Source organism: Pseudonaja textilis, chromosome 1, assembly GCF_049901715.1.
Source record: "Pseudonaja textilis isolate UNSWEBS1 chromosome 1, rPseTex1.2, whole genome shotgun sequence".
NCBI classification, from domain to species: Eukaryota; Metazoa; Chordata; class Lepidosauria; order Squamata; family Elapidae; genus Pseudonaja; species Pseudonaja textilis.
This window is the reverse complement of record NC_141990.1, coordinates 319,877,032-319,899,751: the sequence shown is the minus strand read 5'-3', so window position 1 is coordinate 319,899,751 and position 22,720 is coordinate 319,877,032. Positions and strand designations below refer to the sequence as shown.

At 44.3% G+C, this 22,720-nt stretch overlaps 1 protein-coding gene across 4 annotated transcripts in view; it reads right to left on the bottom strand.

Moving 5' to 3' along the window:
• UBXN6 (UBX domain protein 6) overlaps positions 1-21,353 on the bottom strand; it is a 31,364-nt gene extending 10,011 nt beyond the window's left edge. For 2 of the 4 annotated variants that reach the window (XM_026720351.2, XM_087922641.1), the window contains exons 1-7: positions 21,150-21,353; positions 11,796-11,953; positions 8,889-8,950; positions 6,528-6,659; positions 6,346-6,443; positions 4,522-4,597; positions 313-397 (exon numbers count right to left, since the gene is read on the bottom strand). In XM_026720351.2, the coding sequence (XP_026576136.1) occupies positions 313-397; positions 4,522-4,597; positions 6,346-6,443; positions 6,528-6,659; positions 8,889-8,950; positions 11,796-11,953; positions 21,150-21,232 (694 nt within the window). In that variant the 5' untranslated portion in view covers positions 21,233-21,353. Of the gene's footprint in view, positions 1-312; positions 398-4,521; positions 4,598-6,345; positions 6,444-6,527; positions 6,660-8,888; positions 8,951-11,795; positions 11,954-20,220; positions 20,352-21,149 lie in introns of those variants that run through there. The other 2 variants (XM_087922642.1, XM_087922639.1) reach the window with 2 other exon arrangements.
• Between the last annotated feature and the right edge of the window lie 1,367 nt (positions 21,354-22,720).

Here is a 22,720-nt window from a genome sequence, read left to right as displayed (position 1 = left end):
AGCCAGGACGGAAGGAGAAAGATGTGCTCTTCTGCTCTGAAGCAGGAAATGCAGAGATGTTGGTTTGCATGCTTCACTAAGGAGGACGGGGGGCGGGAGAGACCAATTAAAAGCCATCCGGCATAGCAACGGAAATTCTGTGGGTTTTAAGTCGAGGCTACTTGACCCCAATGGCTATCGATGAAATGACACCCCAAAAGCAGAGAGAGGGGACAAAACGGAGTTTCCCCAAGGGAGGGGATGACGGAAAGGGGACCGCAGCTCAAGTAGTTTTATTGGCATTAGGGAATGCTAGTCCATAGGAAGGCTGACCTTGTCCGGCAACGTCCAGAGCCACCTTTTCGAACCCGACCGCCTGGAAAAACTGGTCTGTTCCTTCCAGGCAGTGGATCCTTTCCTGGGGGAGGAAAAAAAAGGGGGATGGTGGTCAGAGAAGATTCACAGAGAAGATTTAATTTTTCTTTTGTGTGAGGTTTATCCCAACTTCCACCAGGAGACTTAGACCTCCACTTCGCCTCTCGAGGGCCCAGGAATTCTCCCCTTTGCGGCTGCTCTTATTTTTTTAGGCATCAAAACACAAACCAGTCTGGAACTCTGAAATGATAGGTGTTGACGGCGGCAAAGATTCCTGGGCGCACAAACATGGGAGGACATTTAGATGCCCATCATGGCTTCAAAAGTTGACGGGGTAAGCAGAGATGGCGAAATTGACCGATTTGATCAAAGAAAGGGAAAAAAAACACAACCACAACTATTTTTGTTTCTAATTGGAAACAGTAAACAGCTGTCCGTATACGGTACTGTGTATACTAACTGTGTATAACTAACTCTCAGTTATCTGAGCCTGGTATGGTCTGGGCCCATAACCAGTGTTGAGGTAATTCCCCGTTAGGAGAGTGAGCGCACACAGGGAGATGTAGTGAGAGTGGTGAGGAATAACACACAACCAGCACGTTTACTGTATAGTAAAATGTAGGTTTTTTACTTCCAGTAAAAACGGTTAAGCAAAGACCAACAAGCAGTCCAAGTCATACACGGTTAAAGTCCGTTTTTCAGTCCAGGGATAATCCAAATATCAAAGTCCAGTATCATAAACAGTTCAGTAACAGACTTACAGCAATCCAAGAAGAACGACGATCAGCAACAGTCAGTAAGGAAAAATTCAGGGACCAAAAACAGCGAACATCAACCAACTAGTAACTATCAACAACAGGACATAAACAACCCAGGTTTCTGGTTCTGTTTGAGGAACCACACCCAATTACAATTTTAGCATCCCTTTAAAGAGACAGTATTAAATGTCTATCCTAGTTTATATATTTCCAACCCAACTGTTAGGTGGACTAACAATTCCTAACAGGTTTTTACTGATTAGACTGATTGGTTGTTATAGAAATTGCTGGTTTAGAATAGAATAACCAGGATTGGAAGGGACCTTGGAGGTCTTCTAGTCCAACCCCCTTGCTTAGGCAAGAAACCCTCCACCACTTCAGACAAATGGTTATCCAACACCTTTTTAAAATCTTCCAGTGTTGGGAGAATTCACAAAAGTGAATTCTCAAAAGTGAATTCTCCACTGATTAATTGTTCTGTCAGGAAAATTCCTCCTTGGTTCTAAGTTGCTTCTCTCCTTAGTTAGTTTCCCCCACCGTTGCTTCTTGTCCTGCCTTCAGGAGCTTTGGAGAATAGCTTGACTCCCCCTTCTTTGGGGCAGCCCCTGAGATACTGGAAGACCGCTATCACGTCTCCCCAGGTTCTTCTTTTCATCAAACTAGACATACCCAGTTCCTGCAACCGTTCTTCATACGTTTTAGTCTCCAGTCCCCTCATCATATGAAAAAGTAAAATGTTGAGTTTTGATGTTAATGCCTTATTTTACTGCAACAGAGGGAGTCGGAAGTCAAAGCCTTCCAACCACCCCACTCCTTCCAACTTCTCTCTTCTCTTTTCCCTTCCTTCTGTGTCCTACTATTTGCTTTTGTATTTTTTTGTATTTTATACCGTAAACAATTTTTTAAAAACACCACAAATTATGAGAATGCACAATGACACCAAGCACTGATGGGGAAACAGCTGGATGGCAGATACCTCTGCGCCAGTGGCAAGGCCCTCGTCCTGGTTCTGAATCTTATATATACTGTATATAAAAGCGAAATGCCCCTCACGCATCATCACAAAATCTCCAGAACCGCAAAGCCTATAAACCTGACATTGGGCACGTATGTTTGTCTTGGCTTCTAGGTGCTCACTAAGAAAGGATTTTTCGAAATGACCATCATCAGAGCGTTAGGATTTTCTATATGATTATTATTATTAACACGCTCTGATGCTAAGGAGTTCGAGTCCCCCTCCCCACCTGAAAAGAAATCTCTTCCAAAGGCAAAACACAAGCACAGGTGTCTCAGTTTCAGTTTCACAGCACCAAGCAGCTTTAGTACAGAACAGTTGAGCTAAGCCACGCCCACGCTCCTTGCTGGCTCCTCCTTGCTCACACAACGAACACTGTTTCACTTTCCAAACAGCCCTCAACTCTCTCACACACTGACAGGACGCTAGCCAGATGAATACCGATGGATGCTGGTAGGCAGAGGCAGAAATTTTTCCCCCTTATTTTCTTCACCAAAAACTAAGCTGGATCACATAGTTTTGTAGCGAAACACAAGTCTCGAACTAGTGTTTTATTATTTGAAAAGCTCTACTACAGGGTTAAATCCTTGATTTGTGACTACAAATTGAGCCCCAAATTTCTATTGCCCAGCGAGACGGTTGTTGAGCTCATTTCGTCCCACGTTATGACCGCTCTTGCTTCAGTTAAGTGAATCACTGCAGTCGTTAAGTAAACACGGGGCACAGGTAACAAAAAGGGGACCTTGGGACACAGCAACGGTCGTAAGTAGGAACCAGTTGCCGAGCACCTGAATTTTGATCACCTGATCACGGGGATGCTTCAAAGGTAGGTAGTAGAAAAGGGTCGTTTTTTTTCAGGGCCATCGTAACTTTGAAGCATCGCTAAATGAACTTTGGAAATCGAGGACTGCGTGTATATTAGAAGAACACGTCCTGCAGAAATTTTTATAGAAATATGTTTCCAACTTCCTCCGGGCCAAGCAGTCTAAAAGCAGGGGTCTCCAACCTTGGCAACTTGAGGCCTGGTGGATTTCAACTCCCAGAATTCCCCAGCCAGCAAAGCTGGCTGGGGAATTCTGGGAGTTGAAGTCCATCCATCTCCAAGCAATCTGGTTGAAAAGCACTGTGCTAGACAAAATCATCTATTTCCTTCACCAAACGTAGTCCTTGAGTTACAGCCACAATTGAGCCCCAAACTTCTGTGCAGCGAGACATTGGTTAAGCGGCTTTTGTCCCATTTTACGACTTTTTTTTGGGGGGGGGCTTGTTAAGTGAATTGCTGCAGTGGATAAGTTCATAACCTAGTCATTAAGCAAATCCAGCTTACCCCCTGTTGATGTTACCAGCCAGGCTACAACGGAGCCCCCCAAAAATCTCATCGTTCAGTGCCGGAGCGCCGTTACCATCCCACCGAAATGGTATCCATTTATCTACTCGCATTTGCAGGCTTTTCGAACTGCTAGGTTGGGAGCGAACGGACCTGAGCTGCTGTCGTTCCAGCCGACAAACTCGAGTGGTCTTTAACCGTCGTCCCTCTTAGAGGAGGACTCGCATCAAAATGGAAGACGGGAAGAACCGGTTGTGCCTTTCGTTATCCCTCCCTCCCTCCTGGCTTCACTCCCGCCTCTTTTTGACTGACATCTGTCAAAACAGCATCCATTTTCTGCCAGTGTCGCTCATGCAACCCTGGAAGGTTCTGACCTCCAGCAAAGTTGGGATCTGCTTAGTCCTCCTTTCCTTTTTCCCAAAGCAACCCCTTCTCTAACATGAGATGTAAAAGGTGTTAGGAATAACAAGGTTACCTAACGTAGTTTGGGTAAAATAATATATATAAACTTTGATAGTAAGTTTAAGTGGGTGTCACTTTAAACTGCAAAGCATGTAATTTTTGGGTGCAGTGTGAAACCGCCATAAGAGGGAGCAAGAGAACCTGCTAGATTGCTGACGATTCCTGACGATTGACCCGTTTGATGAATTGATGGTTTGTTAACTGCTGAGTTGCTGAATGTCGAAGGAGGAAAGGAGGTTTGACTTCTTCATATCTCTACTGCAAGGAGATATATTACTGGACTGATATTTGTAAGTTTACTGACCTCTTTTTTTCGACACTGGACTTTGCAACCGAATAATCCCCGGACGGACTGAACTAGTGAGTGATATATGGACTGTTTTGACTATGCTAAAACTCTTACTGGAATAAACTATTTAACTAGCATAGTGTATCTGTTTTACTGAGTGTAAGCTACAAAAACGTTTATCTCACATATTTTGCCTGACTGCCGTGCAGATTCTGCTAGGGTGTCTCCCTAACAAAAGGCAATATCCAGAATTGACCGCTGTCATCTCCAGAGGGAATCAGCCCATGGAGTCCCACTGCCAAAGGGTTCGGCTCACCTGGAAAACTTTGTTCTGCACCTTAATTTTCCGGTATTTCTCCTCTTCCGGATGGAGATGGATATTGTCCAGATACCTGGGAAGGAAAGGCAATAAAGGCTGTGAAGCAGGGGTTGGACTAGAAGACCTCCAAGATCCCTCTTGCTCTTCTTTTGTCTCCCATTTCTGACTAAGTCCGATTCCATGATATACAAATGGTATCTTCGCTCATTCTGGTTTGCGTTTACCAGAAAAACGCACCGGACTTGGGAGTATCTTACAGAGCTAGTCCTCGACGTACAACCAAGATTGAGCCCAAAATTTCTGTTGCTAAATGAAACATTGGTTAAGTGAGTTTTGCCCCATTTTTATGACCTTTCCTGGCCAGAGTTGTTCAGTGGATCGCCGCAGCTGTTAAAATTAGGAACATAAAGTGAATCTGGCTTTCTCCGTTGATCCTGCTTTGTCAGATGGTCGCCAAAGCGGATCACGTGACCCCCCAGGACACCGCAGCCATCATAAAGACGAATCAGTGGCCGAGGGTCTGAATTTGGGTCCCGTGACACCACGGGGACACTGCAGCCGTTGTAAGTTGTGTAAAGAAATCCTAAGTCACCTTTTCAATGCCGTTGAAAACTTTGAACAGTCACTAAAGGAAACGTGGAGGATCATCCGTATTTCCTGCAACGGATCATTGCAGAAAAAGCTTGGGTGCTGATGGCCTATTTTTCCCATTGAGATCTTGACACCTAACATCAAAAACACCATCAGAAAAGCACCACAAAGAATGTTCTTTCTGCGCCAACTCAGGAAGCTCAAACTGCCCAAGGAGCTGCTGATCCAGATCTACAGAGGAATCATTGAGTCTGTCATCTGCACCTCTTATAACCGTCTGGTTTGGTCCTGCAACCCAACAGGACAGACACAGACTCCAGAGAGGAATTAGGATTGTAGAAAAAACAGTGGCTGCCAACCTGCCTTCCATGGAGGACCTGTGTCCTGCAGGAGTCAAAAAGAAGCCTGGGAAAATATCTACACACCCCTCACATCCCGGACATAAACTGTTTCAACTCCTACCCTCCAAACGACGCTATAGAGCCCTGCACACCAGAACAACTAGACACAAGGACAGTTTTCCCCCCAAACGCCATCACTCTGCTAAACAAATAATTCCCTCAACACTGTCCAACTATTTACAAAGTCTGCATTACTATTACTATTAATCTTCTCATCACTCCTTATCACCCATCCCCTCCCACTTGTGACTGTAGGACTGTAACTTTGTCGCTGGTATCCTTATGATTTATATTGATTATTTCCTAGTATGATTTGATGGCTTATTGTACCTATCATTAAGTGTTGTACCTGATGATTCCTGACTCTTGACGAATGTCTCTTTTCTTTTATGTGCACTGAGAGCATTTGCACCAAGACCAATTCTTTGTGTGTCCAACCACACTTGGCCAATAATTAGTTAATTAATCCAGAGTGTGGTACGCTGGCCTCATGGTGGAGCTCTCGCCTCACCATCAGGAGGCTGTGAGTTCGATCCTGGGTAGAGGCAGATATTTCACTCTCTCTGGGCGCGATGAGAATATATCTGCTGCATATAACTCTGCCCTGGCAAGAGGAAGGGCATCCGGCCAGGAAACTCTCAGTTCCATTCCGTGGCTCAGATTCAACCCTGCGAGGGATTATGGGGGGTCATTAAAAAAGGACAATAGATATGGCCTGTTCCTCTCCCATCTTTTAGCAATCCCTGGAATCAAACCACAATTAAGAGCTTAAGAACGGCCAGCCAAGGAAGGGGAAATTTCTGAAGCCAACGCAGGCCACACCGCCTACTTTACGATGGTCTCCACGCCGAGTTTGACCTTCTCCCGGTCCCTGTTGAACGTATGGATCTGCATGACGGAGGAGGCCACGGGATCTCTGGCAGCGTGCTGGAGGAGGAAGAGGAAGAAGAGACGGTGAGACAAGGAACCGGCGGAGGTTCTCCCACAATCCTCCGGAGGACCGAGCTCTACCTCAAGGATGGCGTTTCTGATCTGCGCCTCTCTTTTGTCTTTTCGGACGGTGACACCGGTCAACGGGCAAGTGAAGTAGACGCCTGAGACGGACAGGGTGGAAGGGTCTTCTTCGACATCAGGCAAGGAATTCTAACCCCCCAAAAAGAAAAGAAAGAGGAATTAAATTAGAACGTTTCTCGACCTGGGGAACTTGGAGACGACTGGACTTCAACTCCCAGAATTCCCCCACCCAGCGACGCAAAAAGAGTGAAGGATCCCTAGCTGAGGGAGTTAGAAACCATAGGTGAGGGTTTGACTTTTTTCTCCAAGGGGACCCCGGGGAGGTTGCCATGGTCATAAGTGTGATCAAATAGTCATAAGTGGCTTTCTTCCCTGCTGTTGTAATTTCAAACACTCACTAAACCAAGGGCCTTCAAACTTGGCAAGTTTGAAGACTTGTGGACTTAAAACTCCCAGAATTCCTGAGCTAACATGACTGGAGGAGGAATTCTGGGAGTTGAAGTCCACAAGTCTTAAAGCTTTCAAGGGGTCTTCAACGTCGGCCAATTTAAGACTTGTGGACTTCAACTCCCAGAATTCCTGAGCTAACATGACTGGAGGAGGGATTCTGGGAGTTGAAGTCCACAAGTCTTAAAGCTGTCAAGGGGTCTTCAACGTTGGCCATTTTAAGACTTGTGGGCTTCAACTCCCAGAATTCCTGAGCTAACATGACTGGAGGAGGGATTCTGGGAGTTGAAGTCCACAAGTCTTAAAGCTGTCAAGGGGTCTTCAACGTCGACCATTTTAAGACTTGTGGCCTTCAACTCCCAGAATTCCTGAGCTAACATGACTGGAGGAGGGATTCTGGGAGTTGAAGTCCACAAGTCTTAAAGCTGTCAAGTTTGAAGACCCCTGCTCTAAACAAATGAATATTACGCGTGAAGTGTTAGTGCTACTTTATAACGCTTTGGTAACGCTGCATCCAGTTTTGCCCACCACACTATAAAAAAAGATGTTGAGACTCTAGAAAAAGGGCAGAGAAGAGCAACCAGGATGATGAGGGGACTGGAGATTAAAACATATGAAGAACGGGTACAGGAACTGGGCCTGGCTAGTCTAGGGAAGAGAAGGACCGGGGGAGACATGATAGCGGTCTTCCAATATTTGAGGAGGGGCTGCCACAGAGAGGAGGAAGGGGTCAAGCTATTCTCCAAAGCACTCAAAGGCCAGACAAGGAACAATGGATGGAAACTGAACAAGGATTCTATCTAGAAATAAGGAGAAACTTTCCAGACAGGGAGAACCATCAACCAATGGAACAGAAGTTGCCTTCAGAAGTTGTGGGAGCTTCATCACTGGAAGCTTTCAAGAAGAGACTGGATTTGCCCTCTGTCAGAAATAGTGCAGGGTCTCCTGCCTGAGCAGGGGGTTGGACTATAAGACCTCCAGGGTCCCTTTCAACTCTTGTTCTTCTATGGGCTACCTGTCATCCTGGCCTTCCAACCTTCACATAGTACAAAACTTGATCCTGCTTCCCAGGAATCGTGCCCACTGTGAGTGGAGGCCTCAAGATACAGGGTTAGAACAGAACAGAACAAAATACTTTATGGGCAACGTGTGATTGGACACACAAGGAATTTGTCTTCGGTTCAAATGCTCTCAGTGTACATAAAAGATACATTCATCAAGAGTCGAGAACCATCAGGTCCAACACTTAATGATAGTCTTAGGCTACAATAAACAATCAAATCATACTAGGAAACAGTCAATATAAATCATAAGGATACCAGCGACAAAGTTACAGTCCTACAGTCACAAGTGGAAGGGGATGGGTGATAAGAGTGATGAGAAGATTAATAGTAATAGTAGTGCAGACTTTGTAAATAGTTGGACAGTGTTGAGGGAATTACTGTTTAGCAGAGTGATGGCGTTTGGGGAAAAACTGTCCTTGTGTCTAGTTGTTCTGGTGTGCAGGGCTCTATAACGTCATTCTGAGGGTAGGAGTTGGAACCGTTTATGTCCGGGATGTGAGGGGTCTGTAGATATTATCACAGCCCTCTTTTTGACTCCGGCAGGACACAGGTCCTCCATGGAAGGCAGGTTGGTAGTAAGCTGCAAATTGAGAGCTGCAAGCTGTCCCACCTTGGCCTAGCCTACTAGGATGACCTGGATCAGCAATAGGTCTCTGCTTCTAGAGTGGAGAAGCTGTACTCTTGAGGTACTCTGGAGATACCTCCCTTCCGCACGCAAATGAGGCGTCTCTTCCCACCTTAACCCCCTAAACAACGTGAATGCCTCCTACTCAACCACCTAGGTCCTAGGCCATTCTACGGCGGGGCCCATCAAAACAAGGCACAGTCATTCTCTCTCTTTTCGTACCTTCTGGTCCACAGGTAGCCCCTTATCGCTTGCAGCCGCCTCAGCCATCAGCTCCTTTTTCACTGAGGCACCAAAAAAAAAAAAAAAAAGGAAAGAAAGGAAAAAGGAAAGAAGCTGATGAATAACAAGATTTAAAATGGAGGGAGCAAAGACAGTAAGTCCTCAAGTTACGACCACAACAGGGAGCAGAATTTCCCTGGCTAAGCGAGGCAATCGTCGGGCGAGTCGTGGTCTGATTTTGCCTCCTTTTTTGGGGGGGGGGGAATGCAGTTGTTAAGCAAATCAGTGCAGTTGTTAAGTGAACCGCGAGGTCGTTAAGCAAATCCGGCTTCCCTCGTTGACGTGGCTTGTTGGAAGCCAGTTGGGAAGGCAATCATGGTTGATGACACCCAGGTGCTTCATTGGAAAATGTGATTTATGACACGTGTTAGGAATAACATAGGTTACCTAACGTAGTTTGGGTAAAATAATATATATATAAACTATGATAGTAAGTTTAAGTGTGTGTCACTTTAAACTGCAAAGCATGTAATTTTGGGTGCGGTGTTGAACCGCCATAAGAGGGAGCAAGAGAACCTGATTGATTGCTGACGATTGCTGGTTTGATGGATTGATGGTTTGCTAACTGCGTGTTTTCTCTACTGCTAAGTTGCTGAAGGAAGAGAGGAGTTTTGACTTCTTCATATCTCTACTGCGAGGAGATATATTCCTGGACTGATATTTGTAAGTTTACTGACCTCTTTTTCGACACTAGACTTTGCAACTGAATAATCCCTGGACAGACTGAACTAGTGAATGATATATGGACTGTTTTGACTATGCTAAAACTCTTGCTGGAATAAACTATTTAACTAGCACGGTGTATCTGTTTTACTGAGTGCAAGCGACAAAAACGTTTATCTCACATATTTTGCCTGCCTGCCTGACTGCCGTGCAGATTCTGCTAGGGTGTCTCCCTAACAACACGGCCGGGGGGAAGGGGGGGAAACAGGATGACAGGTGACGGTGAATTACGTATGCCAGGTGTTGGCTTCATTTAGGTTAATGCCGACATGTTGCTCCTAAGAAATCTCTCAGATTCTTTTGAAGTTTGGCTCAAGGCTCATGATGTAATTAGGGCAATCGCTGGAACCCTGACAGCAACAGTTGCAAGTGCGAGGACTGATCAGGAGTCCCCTTTTTCAATGCCACTTTTAACTCCGAATGGTCACTAAGGGAATGGCTTTAAGTCAAAGACTACCTATTACAGCTAGCTCTTGACTTACGACCACAATGAAGCCCAAATCTTCTGTTGCTGAGTGAGACATTTGTTAAGTGAATTTTGCCCAATGTTACCACCTCTCTTGCCACCCTGGTCAAGGGAATCCCTTCAGTTAGTGACACGGTTGTTAAGTGAATCTGGCTTCCCCATTGACTTCGCTTGTCAGAAGTTTGTAATAAATACATGTTAGTTGCCAAGCGTCCCAATTTTGATCGCATGAGCAAAGGTCGTAAGGGTGAAAGCTGGTCATAAGTCACTTTTTTCCTGTGCCATGATGGCACAGTGGTTAGAAGGCAGTATTGCAGGCTAATTCTGTCAAGTGCCAGCGGTTCAATTTTGACAGGGCTCAAGACTTGACTCAGCCTTCTGTTCTTCCAAGGTGGGTAAAATGAGGGGCCCGATTGTTTGGGCAGGGGGGGGGGGAGAGGCTGACTTTGTAAACCGCTGAGAGGGCTGTAGAAGCACTGTGAAGCGGTATATAAGTCTAAGTGCTGCTATTGCTGTCATCTCTCTGTCTCTTTTCTGTGTATCTCACATCTCTAGCTGCTGTTGATGTACAATCTACCTACCGTATCTACCCATCTACAATCTCTCTCTGGGCCCTGGTGGCGCAGTGATTAGGATGCAGGATTGCTAGCTAACTCCGCTCACTGCCTGGAGTTCGATCCTGATCAGCTCAAGTTTAACTCAGCCTTCTGTCCTTCCAGAGTCGGTAAAAATGAGAACTGTTAGGTATAACATAGGTCATCTAACGTAGTTTGGGTAAAATAATATATATAAGCTATGATTGTTAGTTTAAGTGTGTGTCACTTTAACTGCAAAGCATGTAATTTTGGGTGTGGTGTGAAACCACCATAAGAGGGAGCAAGAGAACCTGATTGATTGCTGACGATTCCCTGACGGTCTGCTGGCAATTACTGACAATTACTGGATTGGATTACATTGATGGTTTGTTAGCTGCGTTTCCCCTACTGAAGAATTGCTGATAAGAAGAGAGGAGTTTTTGAGTTCTTCATATCTCTCTACTGCGAGGAGATATATCACCGGACTGATATTTTGTAAGTGTACTGACCTCTCTTTTTCGACACTGGAATTTGCAACTGAATAATCCCTGGACGGACTGAACTAAGTGAATGATATATGGACTGTTTTGACTATGCTTTAACTCTTGCTGGAATAAAACTATTTAATAGGCACTGTGTATCTGGTTTACTGAGTGTAAGCTACAAAAACACTTATCTCACATATTTTGCCTGCCTGCCTGCCTGCCCTGCAGATCCTGCTAGGGGTGTATCCCTAACAAGAACCTCGACTGTTGGGGGGGAACCATAGGCTGACCCTGTGAAACCGCTTAGAGAGGGGCTGCAAAGCACCGTGTAAGTCTAAGTGGTCGAAGCGCTATTTCCCTTTGAACGATGGGGTCAAGGACTAGTTTTATTTCCTACACCTCTTCACGCCTGCAGATAAATGCCTGCTGAGAGATCCCGTCAACCAGGGTGAAAGCAGGCCAAGGTTTTGCCAACCGCTTCCGGACCAGGTCCTGGGAAAGATTTCAGCTGCTGTAATCCTTCTGTAATCCGGCAGCAGCTGAAATCCTTTGGCGGTTGTAGCCTCGTCTTTAAAAAGCCTCCTCTGAACATGTTTACCCTGATTCCGGATGGCGTCTTGCGACGAGGGAGGGCGGGGTTTGGGCTTCTGTTCCAAGCGGGCCAAAGCGGCGGCGGCGGCCATCTGAGCTTCGTTGGTGGGCCCTTGGCGACATTTGGCGGCGTCCGGTTTGGGTTTCTCTTTGGTGGGTTTTTCCCTGTTGGAAAACAAGGGGATAGGCAGAGGTCAGGCGCTTAGGGGTCAACCCACCAAGTGCTGGGGTCATTCTGAATGGGGGTCACTGTTCTTACATCACAGGTAGTCCTCGACTCGCATCCACAGCCGAGCCCCAACATTGCTACGGCTGAGACGTTTGTTAGGGGAATTCTGCCCCGGTTTTATGACCTTCCTTGCCGGGGTTCTTAGGCGAAGCACTGCTGTGGTTCAGTTAGCGACACGTTGGTTAAGCGAATCTGGCCTGTCAGATGGTCACCAAAGGGATCACGTAACCTTGGCAGACTCAACCGTCGTAAGGATGAATCGGCTGCCAAGGGTCCGAACTTTGACACACGTGATCGTGAGGATGGTGCGATGGTTATAAGTGTGTGGGGGGAAAAGTACGTAAGTTCCTTTTTTCAGGGCCGTTGTAACTTTCAACAGTCATTAAAAGAACTGTTGTCAGTCTGGGACTACCTGTACAACAATTTCCTTTCCACCTCCTTCTACGGCATTGAGAAAAAGATCCTCGCTTTAACATCCCTCGAGGAAATAATTCAAAATAAATAAAAAATATGTCCCATTGTATCTCTGCTAATGCAGGACGATGTCTCCTCCTCCTTCAGCGAAGAAGAGGGGGACGTTCAGCAGATCCGCCAGAAGGAAAATCTCTGAAGGGGTTCAGAGCCCCGACAGGGTTCAAACCCTCCACATTGTCCACAAGACAACAATGTTGTTGTTACTGGCCTCCCACTCATGGATTATCTCTTTTGCCCCAAAGTTCAGCAAAAACCAGAGCTTGAAAACTATCTTGACAGAGACCAAGCCAAGTTCAAAAACGCTACATGATTCCTGGAGTGCCTGGCGATCAGCCATCAACAGACACACAGAGATAAACAACAGCTACACCCCATTGGAAAGAGAGTCAAACAGCTAAAAAGGCAGCAAAAAGACCAAGGCGCCCTTCTCACCAGCAATCAACACCCAAATAAGCAAGATTGCACACCAAGATTCATACTGGAATCAACAGTCAAGCAGTAAACAACGCCCCGAAGAACTACCAACTCAATCAAGCCGCAAACAACAGCCTAGTCAAGAAACTGCCAAGGACGCTTCCACCCACATTGATAAAGTAAGCCACTGGCATATAAACAGAGAGCGCACTCCCCTTCCTTCTATAGCATGCATTATGTGCCCTAGTCGGGTCGTGAAACGTCTGCAAGAAAACCTCCAAGCTCAGAGAGCACACTTAGGATCCCACAGTCGTCTCCCCTTCCTCCTCCTCCTCCTCCTCCACTTCACAGATCACACTCCCTTCTAGCACGGATTCGGTTACCTAGCCGAGTCATGAAAAATCTGCAAGGAAACAGCCAAGCTCAGAGGGCACCAAAGACCCCCCTCGGTTCAATCCTGAGCTATAAATATTCTCCTTTCAGGGAAAAATCTGGTGGGAGAACTCCATGATATGGGGCTGAATTCTCCATTTCCCTTCCCCTTTTCGTAGTCCGTGGACTGGCACCGGTCTGTGCCATGCCAGAAACTGGGCCGCGCAAACAAGCCCCATCTGTGGGATGCAGGAAGCACCCCCTCCGGTGCACGGGAAAAAACCTCCTTCCATGGAACTGGTCCCTGGTGCTCAAAAGGCTGGAGACCACTGCCATCCTCCTCCTCCTCCTCCTTGTCTTCCTTCTCCCCCTTCTCCTTCTCCTTTTTTCTTCGCCCTCCTCTCTGTAAACCCCAACCCTTTTTCCTTGCACTGAGGATGTTCCCTACTTTGGGTCACGAAACGTCTGCAAGGAAACAACCAAGCTCAGAGTGCAGCACCAAGGACCCCTATAGTTCAACCCTGAGCTACAAAGACCCCACTTGGGGGTGTTGCATCCAGTTCTGGTCACCAGCATATTAAAAAAAGGATATTGAGACTCTGGAAAGAGTGCAGAGGAGAGCAACAAAGGTGACTAGGGGGCTGGAGGCTAAAACATACAAAGAACAGGAACTGGGTATGTCTAGTTTAATGAAAAGGAGGACTAGGGGAGACATGATAGTAGCTTTCCCATATCGGAGGGGCTCCTGTTAGGAATATAAGTCACCTAACAGGTATTTGGGTTAGAAATATATAAACCAGGATAAACATTTTAGTACTATATCTTTAAGGGAATGCAAGAGCATTGAATTGGGTGTGGTTTCTCAGCCATAAGATGGAGTCAGAAACCTGGGTTGTTTCAGTCTTAGTCTCAGAAGAGAGTGTGAGTGTATCTCTGTTTCCTTCTGTTGGAAAGTATTGCCGTTGCTCCATTTCTTCTAATTGACTGATATTACTGAATTTAATGTAAGTCTGATACTAAACTGTTTTTGACACTGGAATTTGATATTTGGATTATTCCTGGATTGAAAACTGACTGGTTTTACCTGTGAATGACTTTGGACTGCCTATTTTGGACTTTGCTTAACATTTCTGGAAGTAAAAACCTATATTTACTGTACAGTGTATCTGTATACTGTGTGTGTATTATTCAAACACTTCTCTCAAATACGTCTCCCTGTATGCGCTTATTCTCTTAACAGGGAATTACCTCAACACTGGTTATGGGCCCAGGCCATACCAGGCTCAGATAACTGAGAGTTAGTGTGAATGCACAGAACTGTATACAGACAGCTGTTTACTGTTTAATTGTGGTTTACTATCCTGGTAAAGATGGCACAAGACACTTCAACAAGTCTATCGCTCATAACCCGGTTGGATGGAACAAACTATGTTTCCTGGTCTGTGAAGTGCAGTCTACTTCTGTGCAGAGAAGGTTTATGGAATGTAGTTCAAGATTCACCAGATGTAAATGCTTGGGATCCAGAAAATGAGGATGATGCCAAGAAGCTTGCTGACTTTAAACAGAACAACGAACGAGCTCTTTGTATAATTGGACTAACACTGAGTGACCAGTAGCTAGTCCATATTCGTGGAGAAGAGTCTGCTGCTAGGTGTTGGGAGAATTTGAAGAGGATTTATGTTTGTGACAGTATAGGTGCACACATACATCTTACACGTAAACTGTTTAGAGCATGTCTTCTGAAAGGTGGAGATATGTTAGCTCATTTAAACTTCATGAAAAGAACTTTTCAAGAGCTACATGAAAAAGAACTGATATTTTCAGAGCTGCATCAAGTTTACATCATTCTTTCCTCATTGGATGAAAGTTATGATGATTATGTATCTTCACTGGAAGTCCTGCCCAGAGATAAACTGACATTGACTGAAATAACTGGAAGATTGTTGGAAGAAGCAAGAAGACAGTGGATAGGGACTAACTGAGAAAGGAACAACCACAAGAAGAGAATTTGTGTTCAACTGCCTATACTGTTAGGAAATGTTTTTCTTGTGGGGCTAGGGGACATATAGCTAAATTCTCTAAGAAAAGAAAAAGACAGATTACTGGCAAACACCAGAAGGCTAAGAAGAATGTTAGTTTAGCTATGTCTAGCAATTCACCTGTAAACCATGATTTGTGGGTTGTTGATAGTGGAGCATCGCAATGCATTACTAAAGATAGAAACAGGTTTGTAAAGATGTCCACAAGTAAACAACATGTATCATTGGTAAATGGATGGAAGATGAAAGCATCAGGTGAAGGTACTGCATATTGTTCTTGTATAAACGAACATTTAACTATGTTATATGTACCTAAACTGAAATTTAATTTGTTATCAGTAAGGACTTTAGTTAATCTTGGTAATGTAGTAACCTTTAGGGGAGATAACTGTATAATGGAGAAAGAGGGTAAAAGTGTTACTGCTAATTTAGAGAATGATTTATATGTGATACATGATGACCAGCTGAAGATGGCTAACTCAGTTTATAACAATGTTAAGTCACATGATGAATGTATACATTTACTTTATAGACATCTAGGGCACATTTATTTCAAAATGCTCAAACTGTTGAATTGTCAGAGGGAGTAAAAGTGAAACCTTGTAGCAAGTATTTACACTGTAATGCTTGTAGTCAAGAAAAGAGTAAGGTTACTCCAGCAAACAGACTAAATGGGTTTAAGACCAAAGAACCTTTAGAGGTTGTTTTTGCTGACATAATTGGTCCTAAGAAACCAAGTTTAGGAGGTGCCTGTTATATTTTGAGTATTATGGACCATTACTCAGGATACGGTTTCTGCTATCTGATGAAAAACAAAACAGAAACATTCCAACATTTCTTTAACTGGCTAAGGTTTGCTGAGAGAAAAATGAAAAGTAAAGTAATTACTTTAGTTACTGATAATGGGACTGAATTTGTTAACAAAAGATTCCAAACAATGTTGAAATTGGCTGGTGTTGAGCATAAACGTTCTGCACCTTACAGACCACAACATAACTCGTTTATAGAACGAAGGGGGCAAACATTACAAGCCATGGCTCGCACTATGTTATCGGATTCAGGTTTACCTGAAACACTGTGGGGTGAAGCCATAATGTGTAGTAACCATGTTTTAAACAATGTAGTAAATACAACAACTGGAGAATTGCCATTCACTCGTCGGCATGGCAGAAAACCAAATTTAAGTTTACCTACACACATTTGGAGCTCCAGCATGGGTGCATATTCCCTCACAAGTAAAACTGAAAGGGCAACATAGAGCTAAGAAGTTATTTTTTGTGGGTTATGAGGCCAACCATAGATCATTTAGATTCTGGGATCAAAGCACAGCTCATGTTTATTGTAGTGCTAGTGCAAAATTTCCAGAGCACGTTGGGTGGGATAAACTGGAAGAGGAATCCAACAATGATATTATTATTGACACCCAAATACTCCCTAAAGATGATATCAGTAAACAACAAATAGCCATTAAAGAGGAAGAACAGGAAGAAGTAGGAGAACAGGCACAGGAAGAGGTAGAAGAACAGGAGCAGGTGGCACAGGAAAGTCCACCAGTAAGCCCTATATTACCAAGATGTTCAACCCGTGTAACACGACCACCTGATAGATATCAGGCTAGTATTGTATGCCAAGTGAATACAGTTCCAAGTAACTATAGTGAACTAAAACTGCATCCTGCTAAGGATCAGGCTGCTTGGCAGAAAGCAATGGATAAGGAACTGGAATCATTAAAAAGACTGGAGGTATACGAAAATGTTAAGTTACCACCAGGTAAACATGCCATAGGATGTAAATGGATATATAAACTTAAGACAGGTGTGGGTGGGACTGTTACCCATAAAGCTAGGTTAGTAGCACAAGGGTTTAATCAGACAACAAATGACTAAGATGAGGTGTTTGCACCTAGTCTGAAGGCTACTACATTAAGGGCAGCATTAGTGTGGGCAGCTAAAGAGAAACACATTGTAAATCATTTGGATGTAGAGACAGCATATCTGCATGCACCGTTGCAACACGTTATATATTTAAAGAAACCTTTAGGTATTAAAAATGATAATACAGATAATTGCTGGAAATTGAAAAAGAGTCTTTATGGTTTGAAGCAATCAGGAAATGAGTGGAACCAATGTATAGTTAAAGAATTAACTAAGATAGGTTTTGTAGCTGGCATGGCTGATCCATGTTTGTTTAAAAAGGAAAGTAATGGTATAGTGTCATTATTGTTATTATTTACTGATGACATAGCACTAATCACCAAAACTGAACAAGAAGCTACTGAGATAATTTCACTATTGGAAAAGAAATTTAAGATAAAACGGTTAGGAGAAATCAAACATTATCTTGGTTTAAAGATAGATAGAACTAGAGGAGGATACAAGATCTCACAAGCAGAGAAAATTAACCAGTTACATTTATCAGTCTTTGATTGGTAGTTTATCGTATCTCAGTAATTGGTCAAGGCCAGATATTGCATACTGTGTTAATCAATTAGCGAGATTTAACGCTGAGCCCACTGAAAGGCACTGGCAAGCTGCTAAACGTGTGTTAAGATATCTGAAACAAACAATGCATTATGCATTGTATTTGGAGCCTAAAGATGAACTGAATTTGACTGCATATGCTGATGCAAGTTTTGCTACAGACATAAAAACACGAAAATCTACATCGGGTACTGCTGTATTATTTGGGAAAAGCCTTGATTGGATGGAGGTCTATTAGACAGAAACATCTAAGTTTGCCAACAATGGAGGCTGAATTCTCATGTTTGTCTTTACTATGTACAGATTTAGTTTTGCATAAGCAATGATTAATCGATATAGGAATTAATGTAACAGATTCTATTGTAGTTTACGAAGATAACCAATCAGCAATACAGATGGCTTCAAATACTGCTGTTAAAACAAGAATGAAACACACAGATTTAAGATATCTAAATGTGAGACAATGTGTGCAAAGTAAGTTGATTAAGCTGGAATACTGTATGTCAGAAAACAATATAGCAGATCATTTTACAAAGGCCCAAGGCTCTATAAAGCATAAGGCTAGCTGTGAAGATTATGGACTTAGAATGTAAGGTTATTATCTTACCCCAAAGGGGAGAACGTTAGGAATATAAGTCACCTAACAGGTATTTGGGTTAGAAATATATAAACCAGGATAAACATTTTAGTACTATATCTTTAAGAGAATGCAAGAGCATGCAATTGGGTGTGGTTTCTCAAACAGCCATAAGATGGAGCTAGAAACCTAGGTTGTTTCAGTCTTAGTCTCAGAAGAGAGTGTGTCTGAGTGAATGTCTCTGTTTCCTTCTGTTGGAAAGTATTGCCGTTGCTCCATTTCTTCTAATTGACTGATATTAATGGATTTAATGTAAGTCTGATACTGAACTGTTTTTGACACTGGAATTTGATATTTGGATTATCCCTGGATTGAAAACTGACTGATTTTACCTGTGAATGACTTTGGATTGCTTATTTTGGACTTTGCTTAACGTTTCTGGAAGTAAAAACCTACATTTACTGTACAGTGTATCTGTGTGCTCTGTGTGTATTATTCAAACACTTCTCTCAAATACGTCTCCCTGTATGCGCTCATTCTCCTAATGGGGAATTACCTCAACAGCTCCTACAAAGAGGAGGGGGTCCATAGCACCAGAAGGCAGGACAAGAAGCAACGGATGGAAATTGTTACCAAGGAGAGAACCAACTTGGAATTAATGAGAAACTTCCTAACAGTGAGAACAATTAACCAATGGGACAGCTTACCTCCAGAAGTTGGAGGTTTTTAAGAAGAGATTGGATAACCGTTTATCTAAAATGGTTATAGGGTTCTCCTGCTTTAGCAGGGGGTTGGACTAGAAGACCTCCAAGGTCCTTTCCAACTCTATCATTAGTCTATTCCAAAGAGAAAAGGATACAAACCTATTCATATAGAGGGGGTAGTCCCAGGCAAATCACAGGACACTTTCCAGTAACAAATGCAAAGAAATGAACTGAATCACATTGGGGCCCGTGGCTCATTCTGACATACCCAAGCTCAGCAAACAAGCCAATGCAATGTGTGCCCTCCCCGGTGTCACACCTCTCCCTACAGCATCACAAAGGGCCACCCTGTGCAGTCTAGTTTTAAATTCCTAGCAACCCAACACGCCAGCTGGTTTTCTGTCCTCCTTCATAAGGAGGCCACTTACCAAGCATATTTGGGGTCCTGCGTCCCAAAGAGGAAGGAAAAATAGTCATCTCTCTCTCTCTCTCTCTCTCTCCAAATGATTCAATTAAAGTTTAGAAAGAGAAAAGATTAATACAAACTAAGGAAAAAAGAAAAAAAGAAATGGAGAGAGAACATACATAATCTTCTTTCTTTCCACCTCCAACAATAACAACTGTGGGAATTGGGCTGAGAGAGTCACCTAGCCGGCTATGGTGCCTAAGATAGGACTAGAACTCACCATCTCCTGGGGATTGGGCCAAAGTCACCCAGCCGGATTTCATTCCTTACAGTGGTACTAGAATTCCCAGCCTCCGCCCAGTCACCCAGCTAGTTTTTATGCCTAAAATGAGACTAGGACTCAATGCCTCCTGGTGATTGGCTCAAGTCACCCAGCTGACTTTCCTGTCTAAGAAGGGACTAGAATTCACCATCACCTGGTGACTGGCCCAAAGTCACCCAGCTAGCTTCCAGGCCTAAAGCAGGACTAGAACTCACTGTCTCCTGCGGATTGGCTAAAAGTCACCCAGCTGACTTTCCTATCTTAAGAGGGAACTAGAATTCACCATCTCCTAGTGATCAGCTCCAAATCCCCCCCATACCATTTTTATGCCTAAAGCGGGACCGGAAAGGTAGCCCACCATGAATTCAAAAGTGAGAGAAGCTCATTCAGAGTTGCCAGATTTGGTTACTTTAACCTCATAAAAAAACTCCAGGTAGTCCTCCGTTTAACAACTGCCTCATTTTTAGCAACCATCCATAGTTGTGACGGGCATGGAGGCATAAACTTTACAACCCAGCCTACTAGGTCACCCTCCTGATTATCTTCACAGGTCTGTAAAGCACAGGAAAAGTGAAGTCGGTATCATAGGCGGAGCTGCATTTCAGCCAGCAGCTTCTTCACTTAATGACCAAGTTTCCCATCCCAATTGTGGTTGCTAAAGGAGGATTACCTGTAGCTTCAGCATTCATGACTTTGGGGCTTAACTCTGGCCTACCTCAAAGGACCAACTATTGTTAGGTGTTTTATACATACATCACATACACACACACACACACACATTTATTTATTTGTGTGTATTCTTATTAACATTTGAGGGGAGAGGGAGAGAAAGAGACTGGTCATATTTTGATATTTCTAAATTTATTTCTTGCCCCTATGGAGAGTTTGTCCCAAAAGTGCTTTTTCCCCCCCCCCCCCCCAAAAAGGCAATTGAACTTTTGGGGGTGGAATTTTTTCTTCCCTCCCTTTTGCAAAACGTTTCGCTTCTCCCATCCAAAGAAGCTTATTCAAAGTTCAGTTTTTACTTCATTATGTCCGCCAAAGTGCAAATGGGTTGGGGTGAGGGGAAGGCAAACGAGTTCAGAGCCAGAATCAGGGAGTGAGCTTCCAATCTGGGTGGTGGAGGGGTGGACTGGGTGACCTCAAGGGGTCCCTCCACCCTTTCCTTCCCCTCCGTCCCCTTAATCCTTTTTTTTTTTTTACTCCGTCCCGCCCACAATCTGTAGTTGGAAGGACCGCAACTCCCAGGGCTGGGAAAGGAGGGAGCCTCGCGGGCGCCAGGTTGGAGAACCAAACGGGACCTTCCCTCTGTTTAGAGTGGGGACGGGTGGGGGGGGCGGTTACCTAGGCGACTCGGTGAGTTTCTGGCCCGGCCCGGCCGTCTTGAACTTCAAATCCGCTTTAATCTCCTGGAAAAACTTCTTCATGGCCGCCTCCCGCCAGCGACCTCCGAAGCTCACCCGAAACAAGCGCAACCCGGCCCCGAAACGGAAAGCGGGGCGGCTCGGCGAGTAAATAACAGGAGGAGGCGGAAGCAGCTGTAGCAGCAAAAACAGGAAACGGAAGCCGCTAACGTAGCTTCCGATCACGTGCCGCCGCCGCCGCTTCTGACGCCATCTTAAGGAGCAATTTCGCGGCCGAGCTCAAAACAGTCAACCCGGCGCTCTAGGCAGGAGGAGGTCCGTTTCTATGGTTTTTTCCAATAAAGCTTATTTTTAAGGTGACCAACTTTTTTTACAACGAAAAGGAGGACGCAAATAAATGGAAGAAAGAAAAAAAAACAAAGCCACTTGCGCGCGATGCACTCTCTCCAAACAATTCTCCTGGGTGGAGCGTGTCTCGCTGCACTGTACCGAGCTTTGACGGATCGTTCATGTCAAATACATCAGATCACGCACAAGGGATCGGATCGTCATCGATCCAAAGACGGAGATTTACAGATTAGTCTTCAAATATCAAAAAGGAGGACATGCAGGAGGACACTTTTTGTGGGAGGACAGAACTTACAAAAGGAGGACTGTCCTCCCTAAAGGAGGACGGTTGGTCACCTGGCTTATTTAAAAATAGAGAAAAAAGCGCTGGGCGTATTTTATTTTTGACTCCTTTCTTTTCTCGTTCTGATTTTATTTGGTGAAACGTCACCCAAGACGGCCAATGTAACATAGTATTCCTCCTTCTATTTTCCCCATAACGACAACCCTGTGCGGTACGCCGAGCTCAGAGAGAGGGACTAGCCCAAAGTCACCCAGCTGGCTTTCATGCTTCAAGCAGGACTAGAATCTTACTTTCCAGGTCAATATTTTAACCACTACGCATAATCCTCGACTTTCAACTGTTCATTTAGTGACCAAACTTACAACGGCACTGAAAAAAGTGTCGTATGACCGTTTTTCACACTTATGACCGTTGTAGCATCCCCCCCCGATCATGTGATCAAAATTTGGAAACTTGGCAATTGGTTCATACTTACGACCGTCACCTTTTGTGCCCTCCTTACAAGCAAAGTCAATGGGGAAGCCAGGTTCACTTCACAACTGCAATGGTTCCCTTAACAACAGTGGCAAGAAAGGCTGTAAAATGGGACAACGCTCTGCTTAACAAAATGTTTTACTTTGAAACACACCTTTTGGACTCCACTGTGTTCGTCACTCCAGGACTATCTGTATGTCAAAACTGGATAATTTCTTCTAATAGCAACCACAAATATACGGACAAGCTTCTGTTGGATGTTAAAACCCACCCCTCTCCTCAAGAATTGAAATATTTTAGGATATATTAAAAAGGCAGAAAAGGTTGACTCTTGCTGGATGATGATGTAACGAAGGGCAATGCCTATTATGGCTCTATCTAGAGGAGGTAGATCTTTGTTATGTAGAATAGACTGGCCGAGGCTTTAATGGCCCATTGACAAAGGG